Source organism: Chrysochloris asiatica, unplaced genomic scaffold (genome assembly GCF_000296735.1).
Source record: "Chrysochloris asiatica unplaced genomic scaffold, ChrAsi1.0 scaffold00004, whole genome shotgun sequence".
Lineage (NCBI taxonomy): Eukaryota > Metazoa > Chordata > Mammalia > Afrosoricida > Chrysochloridae > Chrysochloris > Chrysochloris asiatica.
Window position 1 is genome coordinate 44156114 of NW_006408522.1, and position 23652 is coordinate 44179765.

General features: G+C 37.9%; 1 protein-coding gene across 1 annotated transcript; it reads left to right on the forward strand.

Annotated features, from left to right (window-relative positions):
* The first annotated feature begins 691 nt into the window (after positions 1–691).
* On the forward strand, positions 692–23405 carry ARHGAP11A (Rho GTPase activating protein 11A). The gene is made up of 12 exons (XM_006831802.1): positions 692–927; positions 4529–4599; positions 6342–6438; positions 6896–7149; positions 8638–8801; positions 8935–9081; positions 15443–15517; positions 16460–16627; positions 17649–17775; positions 19299–19407; positions 21323–21461; positions 21853–23405. The coding sequence occupies exons 1-12, from the start codon at positions 799–801 to the stop codon at positions 23403–23405; spliced, it is 3033 nt and encodes a 1010-aa protein (XP_006831865.1). The 5' UTR covers positions 692–798.
* Positions 23406–23652: the final 247 nt, after the last annotated feature.

Here is a 23652-nt window from a genome sequence, read left to right on the forward strand (position 1 = left end):
GGGAAGCGGGCCAATCAGAGTGCGGAGCGCTGCTTGGCGCTGGCGTTTGAGCCTTTTCTGGAACTGCGGCTGCGACGGCTGCGGTGGCTCCGGCTGTGTGCAGAGGCGGTGGGGCGAGGGCGTGAGGATCGCTTCTTGGCTTCTGTGAGCTCACCAGGATGTGCTGGCTAGGGATCGGAGACGGGCTGACGGAGGAGGGTGGCAGCAGCCTGTGAAACGGGGTGACGACGACGGCGGCCAGCCCGGGCGGGCACCGGGACTGGAAGAGGCCCCTGAGCAGCCGCTGGTCCGGAGGCTGGGCTAGGGAAGGGTGGGGGGAAGTGCGGGGACGGCGAAGCGAACGCCGGCTGAGCCTACGGGGGTAGCGGGGCGGAGAAGATCTTTACAGTTAGGAGAAACGAAGACGGCAAAATGAGGTTTGGGATATAACTGGGGTCTTAGGAAGTCACCGGAAGGGGAGAGTTGCAGGAAACAGACGTTGGAAGGAGGAACGGAGAATTAGGAAGAAAGAAGGGAGGTCTGGGAAAGTGGCCGAAAGGATCGGGTGACAGAAAGAAGGTCGGTATAAGTGAAAAAAGGGTGAGGTGTGGCTAGATCAAAGGAAGGGCCAAGAGAAGAGGGTCAGTGTAAGTGCATACTGGATCGAGGAAGGGGCGGCGGCCCGAGGACATCCGGAAGTGACTTGAAAGCAACGGAGCAGAGCACAAACCTGAGGGTGTTTGGAAATTGGAAGATTTGGTGGCATACTAGAATCAAGACCCGAATCCTGCTCGAGAGAGAGTGGGAGAGGTGTCCGGGATGTGGGATCAGAGACTAATAAGGTTGGCCGTGCTGCAACAGCTTCGGGCTGTCTATGGCATTAAGGTCAAGGGTGGCCGTTGGCCGAGCAATCGCAAGAGACACGAACCAGCAGCTGCCGAAACAGGGGTAAGTGTTGGGGAAGGAGCTTTAGATAAAGGATACACCCTATACCATCACTAATTACCAGAATTTGCTAAAATGTTCACTTTGTGTGATCAAAAAGAGAATATGGAATTCAATTTAGGTTGGCGTTCTATCCAGATGGTCAATTGCTGAAATGTAAAGAATGACATTCTTGACTGTTTTTGATGGAAAATTACAAAGTTTAGAGCACGGTTTCTCAATCCCAGCACTATTGACATTTTGGTCTGAGTAAATGGGAGTCCTGGTGTGGCCCAAAGGGTTAATGCGCCAGACTGCAAAGCCGTTTGAATTGCCAGGTCGGCGGTTCAAGCTTACCAGCTGCTCCTTGGAAACCCTATACAGGGTCGCTATGGGTCGGAATCGACTCGACGGCACCTGACAACAACAACAACAACAATTCTTTATTGGGAAAGGGATAGGGAAGCTGTCATTTGCATTGAGGATGTTCAACAGCGTTCTTGGTAGTAGTTACGAATCTGGCTGCTAACCTCAAGGTCAGCAGTTCGAAACTGCCAGCCGTCCCACGCTAGAAAGATGAGGCTTTCTGATCCCCTAAAGATTTGGTGTTGTGTTGTTAAGTGCCATCAAGTCGATTCTGACTCAGCGACCCTTTATAGAATTTCTAAGGAGCAACTGGTGAGCTTGAACCACGGACCTTGTAGTTCAAACGGCTTTGCAGTCTGGTGCATTAACCCACATAGCCACACCAGGACTTTCGGTAAAGATTTACAGCCTCAGAAATCCTATGCAGGGTCGCTGTGAGTCGAAACCGACTCCATGGAACACCACCACCGCCGTCACCACCATTCACTAGGTGCTCCCACTTGTGACCATCAAAATGTCTCCAGACACTACCAATTTACTATGTTTTCAACTAGTGCCATGTCAGTGAAGCAGAAGCAGCCCGTCTTCCCTACTTCATGCTTTTAAGACACACCATTGTTTTTAAAAAATGAAGATGTGAAGCCAGAAGTAAATGATTGAAAAAGCTTTTGGAGTTTGTGTGGCAGTACTAAGCAATATAAATATAAATATATATATATCCAGATTTTTTTTTTTACCTCTTAGTAAGAAAACGTGATACTTGCCTTTAGAATCCCATACACCTGGGTTTGATTTTTATACTACATTTATTAGCTGTGTGATTTGGGAGTGGTAGTTTTACTATACCTCAGTTTCCTAGTTTATAAACTATAATAATAGCTCTCCTTGGATTGCTTGGTGGTGTTGTTAAGTGCCTTGAATTGATTTCAACTCATAGAGACTCTGTATGGGGTTTTTGAGGAGCTACTGGTGAGTTTGAACCACCACCCTTGCAGTTCAAACTGACCTACAGCACCTAGTTTTTAGTAAATGTCTCAGACCACTTTTTCAACTAATGATGGTGGTTGTAGTGATCGTTGACCTACATTCGAATTCTTAATCATGCTATATAAGTTTAGATTTTGTTGTGGTTGGGTGCCATTGAGTTGATTATGACTCATAGTGACCCCATGTGACAGTAGAACTGCCCTCAGAGTTTTTAGGTGCTAATCTGATAGGATAATGCACTGGACTGCAAAGTGGGTTTGAACTGCAAGGTCGGTGGTTCAAATCCACTAGCTACTCCTTGGGAACCATATATAAGGTCACTATGAGGCAGAACAGACTCAGTAGCACTTAACTCAGTGGCACTTAACAGCAACAACAGTAAATCTTTAAAGAATGGGAGGGAATTACTTTAGAAATGGCATTTCTTTTGCTCTTTGTTAATTAAAGTAATTTTTGAGTTTTTTAAGGTAAGTAATGAAATCTTTTATAAAATGACATTATGAAGTGATATTCCAATATATAAAATGTTTTCAGTGTTATTTTATGAGATTAAATTATAGCACTTGTGAAGTCAGTTACTGAGGATAATGAAATCCTTTAATGGGAAAAAAACCAAAACATGAATTTTAGATACATGCAAGAATTGTAGTATGATACCAGTTTCAGCATGTATTTTATTTTTGCATTTTTGTTGTTGCTGCACAAATTCTGATGTACCCAAATAAGGGATTACCCATATAATCTCTTTTTAAAAGATCAAATGATAGTTGTAACAATAATATTCTGTGAAGGCTTGCTGTGTATCAGACAATTCTTTGTGTTTTAATTCTTTCGACAACTCTAACTTGGAATCTATGTGAGGATACGAAGTCACAGAGAATACTAACTGATCAAGGCCATTTAGCTAATCTAGTAGAGCCTGAATTTAAAACAGTCTTGACTCTATGAGCCTGCTGTCTTAATCACTATAGTGTCCTCTACGTCTTAGACTACTCGTCAATTAAATGCACCCAGATGTTTCAAAGAAGGCTTGAAAATTGTTACTATGGTGAATCATTAATGCCAAATTAATATTTATTATAAATATGTGGGTAGATAAGTTGCTTTTGAAACATAAGAGCACTCATAGAGAACAGATATATGTAAGAAGGTAAATTAACATGTGAAGATTAGGTGTGCCCATAGTCTTAATTTTTTTTATAACAAATATAACAACAGGCTTGAATTTATTTTTAAGTACAATGAAAAACCCCAGTCTTCCTGATCAGTGCTACAGCTTAAGATGTTAAAATGTGCACGTGAAGATATCAGAAAATTCTTTATTTAGAGGTATACAAAAACACCCAAGTTAACAAGCACACATATTTACTTTTGGGATCTTCACAGTATTCAAATTTGAGTGTGAATTTTTAAAAAGTGTTTACCAAATAGTTTTTTTCTTAGATGAGATTTGCACTAAGTATTTGCCCATTTCCTGTCTTGGTTACCTCAAAGCACAGTTTGAAGAGCACTCCTTTATAGGTTGGTTGGCTAGCTGCGTGCCTTCAAGTGGGTTCCGACTTGAACTGTGGTTGTTTTGTGTATATGCTTGAGAAAAAAATAATTTAAAAATTAGGATTGAAAATAACTACTAATATAATTTTAGGAAGTACTCAGTAAGTAACATGAGATAAACTTTGTTTATCCGTGACTTAGTTTGGTTATTCAAATTAGTATTCATAAACTGATGTTTAAAGAACCATGAGGCCATATAGGGTCACTATGAGTCAGAACCGACTGAAAGGCACTGAAAAGCAACAACAATAGAATTGATGCTCTAGTATCAGGTTACAGGCTGAATTTACCAGATTGTTTGAGACAATGATTTTCTCTTGGTCACCTTTGTTCTACTGGTGGTGGTAGTTGTATGCTACTGAGTCAGTTCCGACTCATAGCGACCCTGTATAGATAGGGCTTCAAAGGTTGTAAGTCTTTGTGGGAACAGAAAGCCTTATCTTTTTCTTGTGGAGCAGCTGTTATATTCGAACTCCTGACCTTCTGGGTAGCAGCCCAGTTTGTAATCCACTAGGCTCCCAGGGCTCCTTGTATAATATCTACCAGAGTAATTATTTGTTACCGTATGCACCTGAAATAATTGGTTATTTTGTTTTGACTGCTCATATTTTTCTTTTTCAAGTTTTCTGGGGTTTTAAATTGCCTAATGTTTAAGAAAACTTATATTATGCCTAATGTTTGTCTTAAAGTAACTGAATTTGCCGTTTTGTCATTTTAGGGTAAAGTATTTGGAGTACCTTTTATTGCTTTACCCCACTCTTTTGTACCAGAATATGGACACATTCCAAGGTGAGTGAAGTCTGAAATAAAGAATAAAAATTTCAAAATGATATTAGAACTTGTAAAAACAAATGTTAATTGATTCACACATTTGCTTGAAACTAACACATGATTCATCTCTCAGCATCAGTTAATGTAAAAAAAAAAAAAATTAACTTTTGCATATTTTATTGTAACTTGGTAATTTTATACTTATTCCCAGGACTGAATGCTAAGGATCAGAATATGTAAATGTTAGGAAGCAAATTATTTTTGTTCTATTACATCATAATTTTCATTTTTTTGTCAAAATTTATATCTGTAAAATGCAGTAATAGTTTGTATATTTTTGTTGGTTTTAGAAATGTTAATATCTAGCTATTAAAACTACGATATTGTTGAATCTGTAAATATATATTATTTGACACTTCAGCTTTTCCATGCTGCTTATTATTTGTAAATAACCTTTGGACTGACTGCATTAGAAATTACTGAAGGAGGAGTGACTTTAAAGAATAGCTTTAAAATGCTTATAAAGAAGCTGCCTTAATTAACTCCTACCTGATTCATTGTCTATCTATTTAAAGTATGTCTTACTTTGGCTACTTTCATGGTATAATATAGACTTTAATTGGTATATCAACCAAAGCATTATGAGCACTTTGTTGCTTTAGGACAATTTTACTCCAGTTTATTCAATAGGGATAGATTCTGACTCATGGTGACCCTGTGTGTATCAGAATAGAACTTTGGAATAGAGTCGCACTGTGTTCCAAAGAATCACCCAGCGAAGCACTGTAGAGTTTTCATTGGCTGATATTTTAGAAGTAGACCTCCTTTCTTCCAGGATGCCTTTGGGTGGACTTGAACCACCAACATTTCCTTAACGAGCCAGCTTGCTAACTATTTGCATCACCCAGGGACTCCTTTCATTCTAGTAATGGGAATAAAAGTCTAATTGGAGAGGGATGAGTATAGACTAGAAAATGAAAAAGTGGATGCAGTTAAAAAGAGAAGACGTATACACTGAAGGAAAATACAGAAGAGTGATAGCTTGAGAGGTATGTAGAATTGAGAGAGCTCATTGAAGTTGTTGTTGTTAAGTGACATCGAGTCAGTTCTAACCCATAGCGACCTGTATAGGGTTTCCGAGAAGCGGCTGGTGAGCTTGAACAACCCACCTTGCAGTTCAAATGGCTTTGCAGTCAGCCCTTAGAGAAAAAGTTTAGAAGCAAGAGAAACAATGAAAAGTAATCTTTTATCAGCAAGATTAAAAATTTGTGGCATCAAAGATTCCAGAAGCTGACATAATACACCCTTTCCCCACTTACCGATTATCTTGTTAGCCAACATTTTTGTGTTTACAACATCAGTAAAAATTTGTGTCTGGCTCTTTTGCACATTAACAGCACATGTCTGGCAGTAACAAATGGTAAGGTGCAAGGAGAGAGTCTTGCTGACTGTGATGGGTAAGGCTGTATGTCAGCTTGATGGGACCATGATTCTCAGTGGTTTGACAGTTATGTAATGATTCATTTGGTAGTTGTATGAGGGTTGCTATGAGTCGGAACTGACCAACGGCAGTTAACAACATCAATAATGATGTATTCATTGTCCATTTTGTGATCCAGTGTGGTCATCCTCCATTTTCTGATAGAACCTAGCCATGTTGATAAGTGAGAGAGGGTATATGTGGTCTGCTTGTGTGCTTGGGCAGAATAGGATTTGATAAGACATGTTGCTGTTCTGCTGAAAAGCTTTCTTTCTTTTAGCTTTCTTGTTGATGCTTGTACATCTTTAGAAGAACATGTTCATACAGAAGGACTTTTTAGGAAATCAGGATCTGTTATTCGTCTCAGAACATTAAAGGTAGACTTATTTTTGAACTATATAGTTTTTCATTTGTACCCTTGTATGATTTTGGTTTTAACATTTGAAATGTTTAGAACTGTTTTATGAATAATTGAAATTGAATTTGCAAATAGTTTTTTTTTTTCATGTTAGTCTTTCAACAAGATATGATTGACTGTTGCCATTGATTCCTACTCATGGCGAGGGACCCACATGTGCAGTCGAACTGCTCCATAGGGTTCTCAAGAAAACCTTTCAGAAGCACATGGCTAAGCCCGTCTTATAAGGCATCTCTGGGTGTGTTTGAACCATTAACCTTTAGCCAGTTCTCCCACTCAGGAGGCATCTGGAAAGGTGTAATATATATTAAAACAAGAGTTAAAAGACGTTTATTAAAGAAAGCTCTGTGAGAAAGGATTTTATTTGCAGTGAATTCTTAGTACAAAGTACACTCAGTACTATTCATGTATTTCAGAATGAACTGGATCATGGGGAAAGTTGCCTGTCTTCTGCACCACCATGTGATATTGCAGGACTTCTGAAGAAGTTTTTTAGGGAGTTGCCAGAACCCATTCTCCCAGCTGATTTGCATGAAGCACTTTTCAAAGCTCAACAGTTAGGAACAGAGGAGAAGAATAAAGCTACATTATTGCTCTCTTGTCTTATGACTGACCGGACAATTGATATATTAAGATACTTCTTTAACTTTCTCAGGACTGTTTCCCTTAGGTAAGTGTTAATTAAAAGTCTTAGGACATAATCGTTTAATTTCTCATCTAGATAAAGACTTACCCTTATAATAATGCATTTTATTTGGAATGGAGATTTTTCTATAAGATACTGCATATTCTCCTGCTACAGAAAGTATGTTGTTGAATCCTGCAATAAGAGTCATCTATGTATACTTGGATAAATACAGTGATTGAACCGGTATGGGAGAAACACAAATAGATAAAGATCTGATAGAGGATATTTATATATGAGTATTGACCTTTGCTGCAAACATAAGTGAGTAGAGCATACAAGGGACAAAATTATGAAAATTTCAAAGACATTACCAAATAAATACCTGTAGGGAACTAGTTGATGGGTCTTGGGGGTTGACTCAGAACCATAGTCTCAGGGGGGACACAATCATCAGTTGGCATAGCATAGTCCACAAAGATGGAGTCCTGGTATGGCGCTGTGGGTTAATGCGCTGGACTGCATAGTTTATTTTAACCACAAGGTCTGCGGTTCAAACTCACCAGCTGCTCCTTGGAAACCCTATACAGGGTTGCTATGGGTAGGAACTGAGTCAACAGCACTTAAGAACAACAACAAGTCCACAAAAATAATCTGTATCTTAACATTTGTAAGTAAGCAACTGAGATCTTAAAAGAGCTAAGGTACAATTATTGATCTCTTCCTTTGGGGAGGAAAAAGAGTGATGAAGCCTGGAATCTATTAGTCCAGTGGACTAACAGAACATGTGAACATCAGTCTTCATGACCCTGATACCAGAAAAATGGTGCCTGGCTGCCACTACTAACTGTTCTGAAAGGCATTACTGAAAAGAATCTGGACAGAGTGGGAGAAAATGTGGAACAAAAAGGAGCTGGCTTACTGGTCAGAAAGAGACTGGAGGAACCTGAGAGTATGGCTCTTTGTTACCCTTCAGGTCTGGAACCAAACTTACCCTCCTGGCTCAGTTTTCAGTCGAGCAATAGATAGCTACATAGAGGGGTCAACAATTCAAGATTGTTGTACACCATTCAAGATCAAGAGGGCAGCATTTACCTAAGGACAGAATTCAGAAGGTTTGGGAAAGAAGGTAGAATGGACACAATCACAGGGAAGAAGTGGGGCAAGTGATGTTACCTGGAGGAGATTACAATCATTGAAATGAAACCAAGTATGTGATTTGTTAAATGTAAAATTGATGACCTGCTCTACAAATCTTCAGTTACTTCACAGTAAAGTATGAACCTGGGAAAGCTCTATGATGTATGTGTTTTCTGGTTCCATCCGTGTTCCTGACAGTCAGTCATGTGGTCTCTGTGTTTTGTATTGTGTATGTGGGGGCTTGAAAAAGTTCATGGAGATCGTGGAAGTTTTACACAAACGTTTTGAGGCCCCTTTGTATGACTAATAAGGAGTCATAAAAATATGCTCAGTACATTATTTTAAACTCTCTTCCTCTTTAGTCCTATCTCATGAAATCTTACTTCTTTTAAGATCCAGTGAGAATAAGATGGATAGCATCAACCTTGCAGTAATATTTGCACCAAACCTTCTTCAGACAAGTGAGGGACATGAAAAGATGTCTGCTAACACAGAAAAAAAACTCCGATTGCAGGCGGCTGTAGTACAGACTTTTATTGATCATGCTTCAGATATTGGTAAGATGTCATTGTACACTTCAATGACAGGATTTCTTTAAGTGAGAAGACAGCTGCTAGAAAAGTTAATATATTAAATATTTTTTTGAGGGTAGAGGAAGGATAATAATGTCTTGTGAACATTTTCATTTAGGACATGTGCCAGAATGTATCCTGGAAAAGATACCAGCTATGTTGGGTATTGATGGTCTCTGTGCTACTCCATCGCTAGACGCCTTTGAAGAAGGTGAATATGAATCTCCTGGTGAGTGTAAGAGAAAGCAAAGACAAAGTGTCGGAGGTGAGTGATGGGCCATGTTATGGAAGTGTATTGGTACATTTGTATCTGAAGTCTAAAATACTTTTATTTAAAACCTCATTCTAAAATGTGTTCATTCATAAAGAAGTACAAGCTATGGTGCTTGTCTTTAGAGTGCTTACAGTATAGTTGCAAATAAATACATGTGAAGAGTTAAAAATAGCAATGTAGTCTAATATTAAGTGCTAAATCAGTAGCAGAAACATGTAACATGTTTAAAAGAGAAAAGTTCCCCTGGGTTGTAGTGATCAGGGACTCATTAAAGAGAAGGTTGAACTTAAGACTTTTTAAAGAATGGGTAGACTCTGGGGGAGTTGGGTAGAGGTCTGAATGTTTGAATCCTATTGGGAAGGATGCTGGGGAAGAAAAGCATGTGTAGGGTAGTCTGTGTGTCTCTAAAAAAACCATCCTAATTCCAGTGAAGGATTCATAGTTAAGGTTAGGATTGTATCACGGTGAGCCTGGCTAAAGAATAGAATAGTGAGGTGGGTATTGGTGAACCATTAAAGGTTTCTGACTAGAAAAATAACTTTATTAAAATATTTGAGAAAATTCCCTGATTTGAAAAATTCACACTTGAAGATGAATAGTCAGAAATGTTCGATAGTAATGCACGTGTGGGGTCAGAGTTTGAACTAGGTTTTTTAATTGTTTTTAAGTGCCATTGAGGTGATTCTGACTCTTAGTGACTCTATATAGGGTTTCCAGGTGGCTTTGAACTGCTGACCTTGCAGTTTGCAGTCCATTGCTTATCCTACAGCACCACACCAAGACTCACTGAACTACTTAGTGGCATGAATTATTTAAGACTATACACTAAACAGAAGCCATCCTAGGGGGAGTGAATTGATACCTCATTGTGATTTTTGTTTGCATGTTTTGGGTGGTTAATGGTGCTGAGCATCGTTTCATGTGTTTGATGGCCATTTGACTGTCTTCTTTGCTGAAATGTTCATTGAAATCCTTTTTTAATGATTAGATTATTTGTCTTTTTGTTTTAAAGTTGTATATCTATTTTGGTTATTAGGTTCTTATCATATATGATTTACAAAGATGTTCTTCCAGTCGTAGCTTAATATGAGGTCCCATTTATTATGTCCTATGCTGTTGGTATACTATAGGATAAACTCTCGACTGCAAGGTCGGTGGTTCAAATCCACCAACCACTCCTCAGAAATGCTATAAGGGTTGCTATGAGTTGGAACTGACTGCTGTACTACAAGAACAACAGTGCTGTTTGTGCAGATAAGCCATGGTGAATGCTAACCCTAACAGCGTTGCCCTGGATTTTCTTACCATTATTTTATGGGTTTAGTTGGCACATTTAGCCCCTTCATTCCTTTTGAATTTGCTTTTTGTGTGGTGTGAGGCAAGGCTAAGCTGTATGGAATGATCTATATGCACTGGATTAGAATGTATATTGTGCTATTTTGGGGTGGAATATTCTATATAAGGGAGCGAGGTAGCCCCATAGGATAAGCACTGGACTGTTAGCTACAAGGTTGTAGGTTCAAACCTACCAGCTGCTCTGTGGAAGAAAGACGAGACATTCTGCTCTCCCACAAAGATTTAAAACCTCAGAAACCCTTTTCAGGGTCGGTATGAGTCGGAATCTACTCCAAGGCATTTAACAACAACAACATTCTGTTTATGTCTATTAAGTCTACTTGATCTATAATGTCATTCAGGCCCTCCTCTGTTTCCTTGTTGATCAGTTTTCTAGATGTTCTGTTCAACATTGAAAGTAACGTGCTGAAGGATACATTGAGAAACAGTAGCTTCACATTTTGATATTTTTGCTTAATAAAGGTTTCTATAATAACTTTCTGGTGTGGTGCTGTGGGTTAATGTGTCAGACTGCAAAGCCATTTGAACTGCAAGGTTGGCAGTTCAAGCTCACCAGCTACTCCTCGGAAACCCTATACAGGGTTGCTATGGGTCGGAACTGATTCAATGGCACTTAACAACAACAACATAACTTTCTAGGATAGATTGATACCAACTTAGCTTCAATATCATACAAGAAATTCTGTATACCTATACCATTCCTCTCCCTTTTGTGATCATTAATTACATCTTTATAGTTCGTGTGCTCTGTAATATAGTTGTATCCTTACCTTTTATATTTGCTATTTTAAAAATATGAAGAACAAAACATTTAGTTAGAAAGCATGAATACCTTATTAGTAAACACTTACACTTGTCCATATATTTCCCTTTGTGTATATCTTGGAATTACTTTCTTATGTCTTCTCCCTTTCATTTACAGCTCTCCTTATTGTTGTTGTTAAGTGCTGTCAAGTCACTTCTGACTCATAACAATCCGTTTAGGGTTTCCAAGGCTTTATAGCTTAGTGGGAGCAGACAGCTTCATCTTTCTCCCACGGAGCAACTTATGGGCACTCGTGGTGTGGCGCTGTGGGCTAATGCGTCAGACTGCAAAGTCGATTGAACTGCAATGTCAGAGGTTCAAGCACACCAGCTGCTCCTTTGAAAATCGTATACCAGGTCACTATGGGTCGGAATCGACTCGACGGCACTTAGCAACAATTAGTGTTTTTTGTAGAGTTAGTCATCTGGATATGAATTCTCTCAGCTTCTGTTTGTCAGAGAATGTCTTTATTTCACCCTTGTTCTTGAAGGATAGTTTTCCTTTCTTTCTGCACCTTAAGTATATATATATATTGCTTGACAGTTCTCTCCACACTTAAAATATATCATTCTGTTGTCTTCTGGCTCTCAAAATTTCTGAGAAAATATCCGTTTTCAATCTTTTTGGGAATCTTTGTATGTGACAATTTGCTTTCTCCTACTTCTTTCAGGATTCTCTTTCTCTTTAAATGTTCGGAACCTAACTGTGCCGTTTCTTGGTGTCGATCCCTTTGGGTTTATCCTGCTTTGAGTTCTTTGAGCTTTTTCAATTTGTAGTATCGTGTCTTTGTTAGAGTAGGGAAATTTTCACTTTTCTTCTCTCAGGTTATTATGCCTTTGTCTTCTTTGTCTCTGCTCTCTGAGGACTGCTTATATCTGAGCTAGTAGTCGAGGGGTGTGGGCAGGAACACCAGCACATTTCCTCTGGCTCTCTTCAGAAGGACCTCCAAGAGATCTGGCTTGTTGGTTTAAGAGTCCCCCCATGACTCAGAGGTCTGGCTTGTTGCTTTCAGAGCTCCCGTGGTGGTTAGAGGAGCTGTCTCCATTTGAGACCTGAACCTTGTTGGCATCAGTCCAGCAGCCAACATTTACCAGCTGAGGGAGGGATAGTAATACTGTACACCGACCCTCAAGGAGGCCTGCCACGTGGATTTTGGGGCAGGGGCTGTGGTGGTTAGGGAAGCAGGCTCATTTTCTAGTTCACAACAGCCAATGTGTGGCTAGGAAGGGGAAGAGATAAAGGGAAAAGTGATGTTCCTACCTTATGTGATTTGTTGATTCTTAACCTATCTGCAGTTCCCTACTTCTCTCTGATTCAGAGTCCCTCAAAGCCAAGCACCATTTTCTTGTCCTTGAGGGAAAGAGTCAGGATGGTGGTTTGTTTATGCCTCCATCTTTCCAGAATTCCTCCCTTCACTGTCTACATCCACTCAGTATTTGGGTTCTGTAAGATTTGTACTCAGAGATGAAGTCCATCTCTGCAGTTTGTAACTTCATCTTTACTGAAGGATCCCATCGGTCTTGGTTTTTGTGTCTCCTTGAATCCACCCTACTTATTGCTATTAGGTTGACTTCTTAAAATATAACCTTAATCATATATCAAACATATCCTTCAGGAGTTTTTATTGATAATAGTTTAATACTGATCTTGACAGCTTGTCTTTTAAATTTTTTTCATAGACTTGCTTTGGCGTACCTTTCTAGCCATTTCCTGTCTCTTTTTTACTCATCCTATACTTTAGTCAAGTTGAATTTTTTGCTATTATTCCAAACTGTTTTGTTTGTTTGCCTATATTGTTCCTTTATATAATGTTTTACTTCTATCTATGCCTAGTGTTCAAATTGTTTTCAATTAGAGCCCTGCTCTGGTGCTGTAATATAAGCACTAGACCGTAAGGTGGTTCAAACGCACCAGTCGCTCCTAGGAAATCCTATACAGGGTCAGTATGAGTCAGAACTAACTTTACTACAGTTAACAACAGCAATGCCTGCTGTTCAAATTGTATTCAGTTGGCAAAATCTTGTTTAAATGTTTAATTGCTTAAATCAAGCAAGCTTTTCATTTCCCCTCATATCTCTCCTTAAGGAGAAAATAATCTTTCTTTCTGCTCTAATATTCTATAGTTAATTATTTCTTGAGCATGACTGTCCTATATTTAAAACCAAGGACTATGTTTTATATATCATTGTAGTCAGCCCAGAGTTTCTTAATGAATAAGCATCTACTAAAGGAGCTCTGGTAGTGTAGTGGTTACGAGTTGAGTTACAAACATTAGGGTCATCGAAACTACCAGCCGTTCCACAGGAGAAAGATGAGGCTTTCTGCTCCCATAAAGATTTACAGCCTTGGAAACCCTATACAGGGTCACTATGAGTCGGAATCAATTTCACGGCACCTAACCACCACCACCACTGAATGAATGCAGTCCTAATGTAGTGCTGGCAGATAATGCACTGGACCGAAATGTCAGTTTGAACAACGAGGTCGGTGGTTCAAACTCACCAGCTACTCCTCAGAAACCTTGCATAGGGGAGCAGTGTATCAGAATGGACTCAACAGCACTTAACAACAACAACTGAATGGTGTATATAGTATATTGAGTTATTTATGTTTGGCTTAAACCTGCTGTTTCTGAACTGGTGACTTCCAGATTTACGTTTTCGGTCTTTATCTTTCCACAAATTGATTCATATCCACTTTGGTATCTCATAGGTGTGTCATCTAACACTTCTTAGCATAATTGCCTTAATTATTTGGCGATAGTGTTGTCCACTCAGTCATCAGAATCAGACTCTAGGAGTCCTTAGCTATTCTTTTCTCATCTCTGCATCTCGCTGATAAGCAAGTCTTGTTAAGTCAGTGCTTATCCTTGTTTCCAATTTTTATTGCTTCTTGACCTCATTAATTTGTACTCTTTCTTCAGGTGTCCACTAAAATATCATTTCTTCAGGGAACCTTCTCATTTCTCGGTCTCATTTATGGCTCTGTTGTTATGTTTGTACTTTTATCAGACTACCTATTCTATGGACATGTTTACTTCTTTATTACATTTAATGTTTGTTTCTTATACTTGAATAAAGTCCATAAAGATAAAGACTATACCTATCTTGGACACTGTTGTATTCCTACTCATTGCATAAACTTGACACATGTTGTTAAGTGCCATTGAATCAGTTCCAACTCATAGTGACCCTGTATAGGGTTTTCAAGCAGCAGCTGGTGAATTTGAAGCACTGACCTTAAGGTTCAAACCAAAATTGAGGTCCAGTGCTTATCCTACAGCGCCAAACCAGGACTCCCATTGTTCCTGTTGTTAAATGCAGTCAAGTTGGTTCCAACTCATAGCGACCCTGTATAGGGTTTCTGAGGAGCAGCTAGTGAGCTTGAACCGCTGACCTTGCTGTTCACGCCAACCTTGTGGTTCAGTGTACTAACCTAACCCATAGTACCACACCGGGACTCCAGCATTCCCTAGTAGGAATGAAGTAAATTTTTGTTGAATGACTAATTTACTTACAGAAGTCTCCAACTAGTTTGCCTATAAAAAGGCTTGCACCTTTAAATTTATTTGTCACACTACTCCAAAGTGACTTTTCTAAAATGCAGATTTGACAGTGTTGCTCTGTGCTGCCTTTGGTAAATCCGCATTATGTAAAATGGCACACAGTTCTGTTCTGCCAAATGTTCACACTCTCCACTGCCCACTTTCTACTCCAGTAGTATAAAGCTGGTGTCTAGTGTGCATAGATCCTGTTTTGACACATGCCTTTGTATGTGCTACTCATTTTAGCTGGAATGCTGCCTTCTTATCTAATCAACCCTGCTAGTTCTTCAAAACACCATCTAGGTTTCACTTCCTCTGCAAAGCTTTTTCTCATTTCCATTTCCTTTCTTCCTCAATAAGCAATGATTCCTTCTTCCATACTCTTTCTGTAAATTATATATACTTGTGTTGTGCTTCATTTGTATTGTATGTCTTGGTTTTTGAGGAGTAATAGTAGTATAAATGGGGAATGAAATAAAATATAGCCGTTAGTTTCTTTTCTATAATCTTAAATGACTTTAAAATGTATAAGCTGATAAAAAATTGTTAAAAGAAGATCATAATATTAGTATGGATTACTACTGGCATAAGATAAGTAAATGTTCAGTTGTAATTGATTATGTGATTACATATGCCTTGCATTTCAGATTTTGTTAGTGGAGCTTTAAGTAAACTTAAATCTAACCGAACACCCTCTTTTACACCTCAGCAAGAAAAAATCGGTAGGTATTATACATATTTATTTAAATGAAAATGTGTCTCATATTCTACGAAATAATTATAATAATAATTACCTAGCTTTAGTTTATTTTTAATAAAATTCAAACAACATTTTCAGTGGAAATGTATAATACTATTTGGTGACAATGCTGATTACATATTAGAATATGTACTGGATAAGAATTTCTTTTAAATCTTTTTAATCATGCTTTTCTGTTACCTAGAACTTAGTTACTGAATATGTGAAAATAGCTCCAGTAGGTTTTCCTGTCTTTGTTTCTGCTCTGCCTAGAAGCAAAAGCATATTCATTTAAACACACACTCTTACATTTTTCTTTTAAAACCAGAAGTTGAATTAGTATATGCTAATTTTTTTATCCTAGTTTGCTTGTGTCTGAAATTGTCAGTCCTAATAGATAAACAGGGCTTCTGGTGTGGCGCTGTAAGATCAGCATGGGACTGATCCACAGTGTCGGCAGTTCAAATCCACCAGCTGCTCCTTGGAAACCCTTTACAGGGTCGCTTTGAGTCGGAACCGACTTAATGGCACTTAACAACAACAATAGACAAACATACTATGATGTTTTATTTTCCATATTAAAGAAGTTAACTGAAGTTAATATTCAGACATGATGAAAAGCAAAAATAATACTTTGTTCATTTTTTGCCTTAAATCTGTTAGAATTTTTTCTTACATTAATATTTTTTAATGTGTATTATGTCATCTTTTATTGTATTTTGTTTGTTACTGCTGTTTCTTAAGAATATTGCCTCTAAGTAATCACACAATATTAATTTAGTTGCATAGTATATTTTTGATATTGTGAATGTATCCTCTAGTCCCTACTGATTAGATCTAAGTAGTAGTAATAACCTTATATGAAGTTATATAAAATATTTGTATTTTATCAAGTCAGGGAGAAACAACATTTTTTTTTTTTCAGCCCAGGTGTCTGTATCACCGATGATTCTTACACCAAATGCTAAGCGTAAACTACCAGTAGATTCATCTCACGGCTTCTCCAGTAAGAAAAGGAAGTCCATTAAGCACAATTTAAACCCTGAACGGTTGCCAAGCAGTCTCTTCAGTAGCAGCTCTACACCAGCCTCAGGTACCAGATAAGAAGTTTTGTAATATTGTTATAAACATGGACATCAGTGAGTGCCCTTTATATAATCATTCTTTAAGAACCAGAACTTTATTCCATATCTTATCAAATCCTTGAATTTTTATATGACCTACTCTCCTTTAATATGGACTCCTGGTATGGTACTGTTGGATCAGCATTGGACTGCAAACCACAAGGTTAGTGGTTCAAATCCACCAGCTTCCTCAGAAACCCTATAAGGGTTCGCTATGAGTTGGAACCAACTCAACAGCACTTACCAACTATAGCAATACTTCAAAGTGGAGTTCTGGTGTGGCGCTGTAGTATAAGCACTAGACTCATCACCACAAGGTTGGTGGTTCAAACTCACTAGCCATTCCTTGGATACCCTATAGAGGGTTGCACTAACAGCAGCAGCAATCCTTTCAAATGCTGCCATTGCTGTTGTGTACTGTTGAGACTGTTCTGATCGTAGCAACCTAATGTGATGAGGCAGAACTGCCCCCGTAGGGTTTCCTAGGCTGTAATTCTATTGGAGCAGATCTCCAGGTCTTTTCTGTCAGAGCAGCTAGTTGAAATGAATCGGCTCGTTAGTATTTGTTAGCTTACCCATTAAGCCACCAGGGGTCCTATATATAGTACAGTAATATTTATACACACTAGTCACTAAAGTTCTTTAGTAAGTGGTAGACCAAATTTAAGTCTGTTTTGCTTCAATGCTTGCTTTTCCTCCAAACTGCAACAATGCCCATCCTCACTTGTACTGTTAAAAGAGCTTAAGGCAAAAGTCTTCAAAGTAATGCTTAATCAGACGTTTTGTAGGCAGTTAAAAAGTGAGAAATAGATTTTTTTTGTTTTGAGTTGGGTTAGATGGAACCTGAATCATCTAACCAGAAATTATGTGGTTGCTTGTGGAATGGAAGGTTGATTAAGGCTTGAAATCTTTAAATTGCTGTTATTAATAGTTTATACTTTGAAAGAAAATAAGTTTGGGTGATATTATTACATGTGATTAATTTTATAGTTCATTTTGATGCAAGCCCAGAAGGGTCATCTCAAAGTTCACTCACTCCTGTAACCATTGATGGGAACCAGATCAGTACAGGTGTCCACAGGAGAAGTAAAAGGATTGCAGGCAAGAAAATTTGCAGGTAATTTATCCAGGACATTTTGTTTTTATTGACTGAATTATATACGTATACACACATATGCACAATGGGTCTTCCAAAGCTTTGTGGAAAATGGGATGAAAAGACAATGGAATTGTCCCATGAACTTTGTGTGTGTGTGTGTACTGCAAATAACACCCATGTTTTTTGGCAACTGTGCATCTCCCTTGCACTTTATCTTCATAAGTGTGCTATGTCAGGTTTTCCTTTTGCATGTTGCTGACTTCAGTTTCTGTTTCTAATCACATGGAAACTTCACATAAGGTGTAGGTATCATCAGCTTAAGAGAAACAAATGCACAGTTTCCATTGTATATTATCTGATTATGTGAGGTGGGGCAGGGCAGGGGATACCAAACTATCCTTGACTGGTTTATACCTTTATTATACAATTATTATTATCATACACATAAGCAAGAAATGAAAGAAAATGAACAGAATGGTGTGATTTCCCCGTAAAATGTGAGGCCAGGTGAATGAGGCTGAAATTCACTAGAAATGTCACGAGACATGTGGCACATGCATGGACATCCTATGCCTGCAGTGTTTTACTTAAATTCACCTTTCCTGCACTTTCTACCTGTGGGCACATTATTTGTGAAAAAGGAAAACAGTAAATGTGTAATAAAATATTTTATTAATATCCTATAGAGAATTGTACTTTAATTTGAACCATAGTAACAAATTTATATCACCCTCATACTCTGACTTATAAAATGGTTTGTCTGTGCTGTTGTTATGTGCTGTCAAGGCACTGACTCAGCACTCCTAGTCCGTTTGAACCACAAGGTCGGCAGTTCAAGTTCACCAGCCACTCCTTGGAAACCCTATATACAGGGTCACTATGTGTCAGAATCAACTCGACATCATTTAACACAACACGGGTTCCAAGGAGCAGCTGATAGATTTGAACCACCAACCTTGTGGTTAGCAGTCCAATGTGTATCCTACAGTGCCACTCCAGGACTCCATTTTGTCTATACCCACCACAAAAAGTTTTCTAATCTGAATCTGATTTACTTGCTTCAAATCCTATTTTGTGTGTAAATTTAGATATTCCTATTAGTTTAAAGCAAATCATGAGAAGTGACTAATAAACTTTACAATTCATAGGAAAACTCATTCTTATGTTCAGTAAAACCTGTGAAAGCCAGAACCTATGTAAAGCAGAAGCCTTTGCAAGAAGTAAATCTCAAATATTTTTACTAAATCAGGTGGTAAAAAAGAAATGGTAAATCTGCACCCTGTTAAAGGTAAAAAACTTGCAAGACCTAGAAAAACAAGGCAGTCCCATCAAGTACCAGCTCTGCCAGGTCTCTCTATATAAATGCAGTGTATTCGTATATGGTGTTTTCAAGTTTGACTAATTCTAGAAAAAATATTACTCTTTTCAATTATTAGCAGTATGATTTGCTTTCAGTTTTCTCTTAAATTTCTTACTGCAAGAATTTCTTTGGTGTTTTATGCTATACAAATAACTGACATGTTTAATTCCACTCTTTTTAGGGTAGAATCAGGAAAAGCTGGCTGCTTCTCTCCTAAAATCAGTCGTAAAGAAAAGGTTCGAAGATCTCTTCGTTTGAAATTTAGTCTGGGGAAAAGTAGCCGAGATGTTGTAAGTGTCTTTCACCACTTGATTGGTGACAAACAATAATTTTTATATTAGCATAGAAATGTAAACTTGACATGGAAAAGGTTACCCTGCCTTCCCTTCAGCTACTGTCCCATTGTCTACTGCCCTTTGTACCAGAGCTTTTATACTAGACTTAATGTCTCCATTTCCTGTTTGTCACTGTAAACATAATCCAGTCAGCCTTTCATCAGATGAAATTGTTTTCATCAAAAGCACCAATAAATTCAATGTTGTTGAAGCCACTGGTCAAATGTTGTTAGGGTGCTATTGTTAACTTGATGTTTTACTTAGGACAACTGTATATGACAGAATAAAACTGAAAGTTTTCTAGGCTGTCATCGTCTTTGGAGAATATCGGTAGGTGATGGTTCCATGGAGCCACCAAGCACATTCTAACCACCAGCATTTTGTTTAGCACCTGACTATTTGTGAACCAGGACTCTGTAGTCAAACATCAGTCCTTATTTCACTTGACCTATCTGTAGCATTTGACACAGACAATTCCTCGTTTCTCGTCCTTGCTCTCATGATTTCCTTCCTTCTTCACTAATTCTCAGATTCCTTTTCACTGGAGTGCCTAACACTTGGACTTCTCTCTCTCCATTCACTCGAGCTCATCTTAAATATTTCTTAAGACTTTATATCTCCAGCACTGCTTTCCTGAGCAACTTGACTGCCTTCTTAATACCTGTCTACTTGAGTTTCCCAGTAGACATCTCAAGTATCATTTGTCATAAACAGAGTTCCTGATAAGCAGTTCTTAGTTGCTGCCATCAATCTCCCCTTTCTTCTCATCCATCAGACTATGCTTCTACTAGCTGACTTCTCCATCTTAGGTAGAGCACCTCCATTCTTCCAGTTATTTCAGCCAAAAGCCAAGGAGATAGTCTTGATTCCTTTCTCTTACATGCTATGTCTAATCCATTAGAGAATTTGGTCTGCTTTAACTTCTGTTTTCAAAATATATCCAGATTCTGATGACCAATTCTTACTTTTTCTGCCTTATCTAAGTTGTGCCATCTCTCCTAGATTATTGCAATAAGATCTCCTAACTCCTGCTGATAGGTCTACCTGCTTCCACCCTTGCTGAAGTTCTGCAGCCAAAATGATTCTTCCAGAACCTAAGTTAGATCATGTCACTGCTGCTCAGAACTCTATACTGACTCCTCGTTTCACTATAAGTAAAAGTCAAGCTCTTCATTGATCTGTAAGGCAACATATGCACTGTTCGCAGCCTACTTCTTTACTCTCTGCTCCTGCTACTTCCCTTTGTTCAATCGGCTTCATCTCCTCTGAACTCTCTTTACTGTTCATCAAACTGGCCTGACCTGCTCTAGCCTCAGAGACTGCATGGATGTTTTCCTCTTCCTGAAATGTCCTTCTCTCTTGGAAACTCATGGCTCTCATGCTCATATTTAATTCTTTATTCAAAAGTTTTCTTCTTTCTGGTCTTTTAAAAATTATACTCACCTTTCACCACTTACTCTGTTTTTATCCATAATATTTTTCATCTTCTGCATTATATAATGTCATTTACTATTTATCTTGCTTTTGTCTAATTCCTCATCTGGAATGTAAACTCCATGGGAACAGGATCTTGGTCTTTTTTTTTTAACTACTTTGAAAAGGTCCTGGCACAAAGTCAACCCCCAAATTAATTTTTTTTAATGACTGAATATGTGACATTTTGTATTTCAATCAAAAATGACAGCCTACAAGTGTCAGTAGCATGCAAGTATGTTTATGTTATCAAGTTGCTTCCTAATTATATTATTTTTAATCAGCTATAAAAGATTTGGGTAACTACAAAAAACTACCCAAAAAAGCTTGGTCTTAATATGTTGAATTACTATGTTTATTTCTTAACCAAAACTCTTCATTTCTCTTTTCTGTATAGAATGGATGTTGTGGTATCAATAGATATGAAAATGTTGGTCGAAGACTTGCAAATCAACAAAGTTTTAAAAATGGGATTGAATCTGTTAAAACAGGTCTGTTTTTTAGCCCAAATATTGGTGAAAGATTAACAAAGAAAGGTATGCTTACATACTGTTGTTAGAGTTTTACTCAGCAAGTCTGCTTTAGTTGCTTTTTAATGGTAAAATATACTAATTTTCCATGCTGCTGTTGTTAAGTGCCACCCTATATAGGGTTTCCAAGGCTTGTAAATCTTTGTGAGAGCAGAAAGCCTCATCTTTAAAAATTCATGTTTGAGTAGTGTGAAAACATCTGGATTTTCCACCAGCAATTTAAAGATACTTACATGGAAATATTTGATGCTTTTCTATTTAAAATTATTTCTAATTCTACAGATCTTTAGTATATTAAAGTTAAGTGCTTAGTACTTTTATCTGTCATGTGTTTGAGTAATATTTCAGAACTAGGTCAAATATAAAAGATTAAAACTGTTCAAATGCTTTATTTTAGGTTCAAAAAAGATCAGTAAGTCTGAGGAAAACTTGTTAACTCCTGAGAGACAAGATGGAACAAATTACCGGATGTCTTGGACAGGACCTAGTAATTCAAGTTTTCAGGAAATAGGTGCATTTGAAATATCTCCGATAGTAGGAAATCTGAGAGTGGAGCCTGATCTTGCGGTTGAGAAGTCATCTGTTACTTCGTATGAACTCACCTCTCCCAATGTACACAGTCAGCATAATAGTATTGAAAATAAAAACACTCTTAGCGAGGATGAAAGGAACTTGACCACAGAGACTTTAGTGAAAATTCAGAAAGCATTTTCTGAATCTGGAAGTAATCTTCATGAATTGATAGATCACAGAAAATCATCAATAATTATTGTGGAGAAAGTAAAATTAAATGAATCACGAAATGTAGAACATAGCCCAGAGAAAAGTCTGTTTGAAAGTAATGATTTAACTATAACAGAATTAAAGGAAAAGTCCGAGCGCCACACAAGTAAAGATGAAACCAGTTTTTCAGAGAAAGACTTCTCACCATACAAAACTCAAAGATTTGACAAAGAAACGACTGTAAAATGTTATTCAACTCAGATGAACATGGAAGCTGAACACAGTGTTTATTCAGATATACTGAAAGAATCTTCAAGCAAACAAGTGTCTCCTGGTGATGAACAAATAAAGAAACAGGAAATCCCAATAGAGACGCTAAATACTAAATTAATGGAAAGTGAGAAAATAGTTAATGAAAACTTACTAAAACACACAGCTTCTAGGGCAGATGTAGCTAAATCATCTTCCTTAGAGCACATTACATGTAATATATCAAACTTAGCAAAGCCAAAGTCTGTGAGAATTGTTAAGCAGCAGTCACTGGTGGAAGCGTGTGATAAAATGGTTTCAGAAAGTGCACAGATAACAGAGATTGGAAAGGTTTCAGACCACATACAATGGTTTAATAAACTTTCTTTAAATGAACCAAATAGAACAAAAGTAAAGTCACCTCTGAAGTTTCAGCGTACCCCTGTCCGCCAGTCTGTCCGGCGAATTAATTCTTTGCTGGAGTATAACAGACAACCTGTGAGGCCTAAGCTGGTGAGTCATGGAGCTGCTGCCTCTCCGCTGGTGAAAGCAGTGAGCTGTGATAGTGCACTTTCACATGTAGAGAATATGCCCCAAGATTCCTCTGTGGGATGTGACAGCTCAGGTCTTAACCAACAGCAGTCTATGTCACAGGAACAGCCAAGCATGGAATTAGCTTCTAAATCTTCATCAAAGCTGAACAGGCACCAAAGAGCCTCAGTGAATGCTTCTCTTGGGCCTGCTAGAATCTGTAAAGAGAAAGTGATGTCTCATGACCAAATTAAAGTTCCATTGGATGACTTGACTAATTATGGTATATTAAAATCTGTTGTAAATAACAATATAGACTTTTCTTCTGAGGCAAGTAACAGAGTCCTAAGGAAATCATCAGAAAGAGAAAGGCCTTGGTATAAAGGTTCTCCCAAAAATCCTATTGGAAAAGTTCAACTGTTACCAAGTAAACCCGTAGACTTGTAATTGGTAAATGATAATCTTGTCATTTATGTAAATAAAATTAGCAATCAGTGATATGACTTGTAAATATAATCAACATGTTATTTTTATAGCTCAGGATATTGATTATGAGATTTCTCTGAAAAATTTTGATTTCACTGCACAAGGAACAATTTTATACTTTTAAGAATGACTCCGTTATTCTTGTTAATTATGGCAGTATTTAAACTACTTTTAATATTGTGATCTCTTAAAGCAGAGATTATACTTT

What these genes read in the sequence shown, in the direction of transcription:
- ARHGAP11A (XM_006831802.1), top strand. Translation starts at nt 799, where the DNA reads ATGTGGGATCAGAGACTAATAAGGTTGGCCGTGCTGCAACAGCTTCGG. An exon ending in CAGCAGCTGCCGAAACAGGG is followed by an intron (nt 928 to 4,528) that starts GTAAGTGTTGGG and finishes TTGTCATTTTAG; the next exon opens with GGTAAAGTATTTGGAGTACC. An exon ending in GCAGGCAAGAAAATTTGCAG is followed by an intron (nt 17,776 to 19,298) that starts GTAATTTATCCA and finishes CACTCTTTTTAG; the next exon opens with GGTAGAATCAGGAAAAGCTG.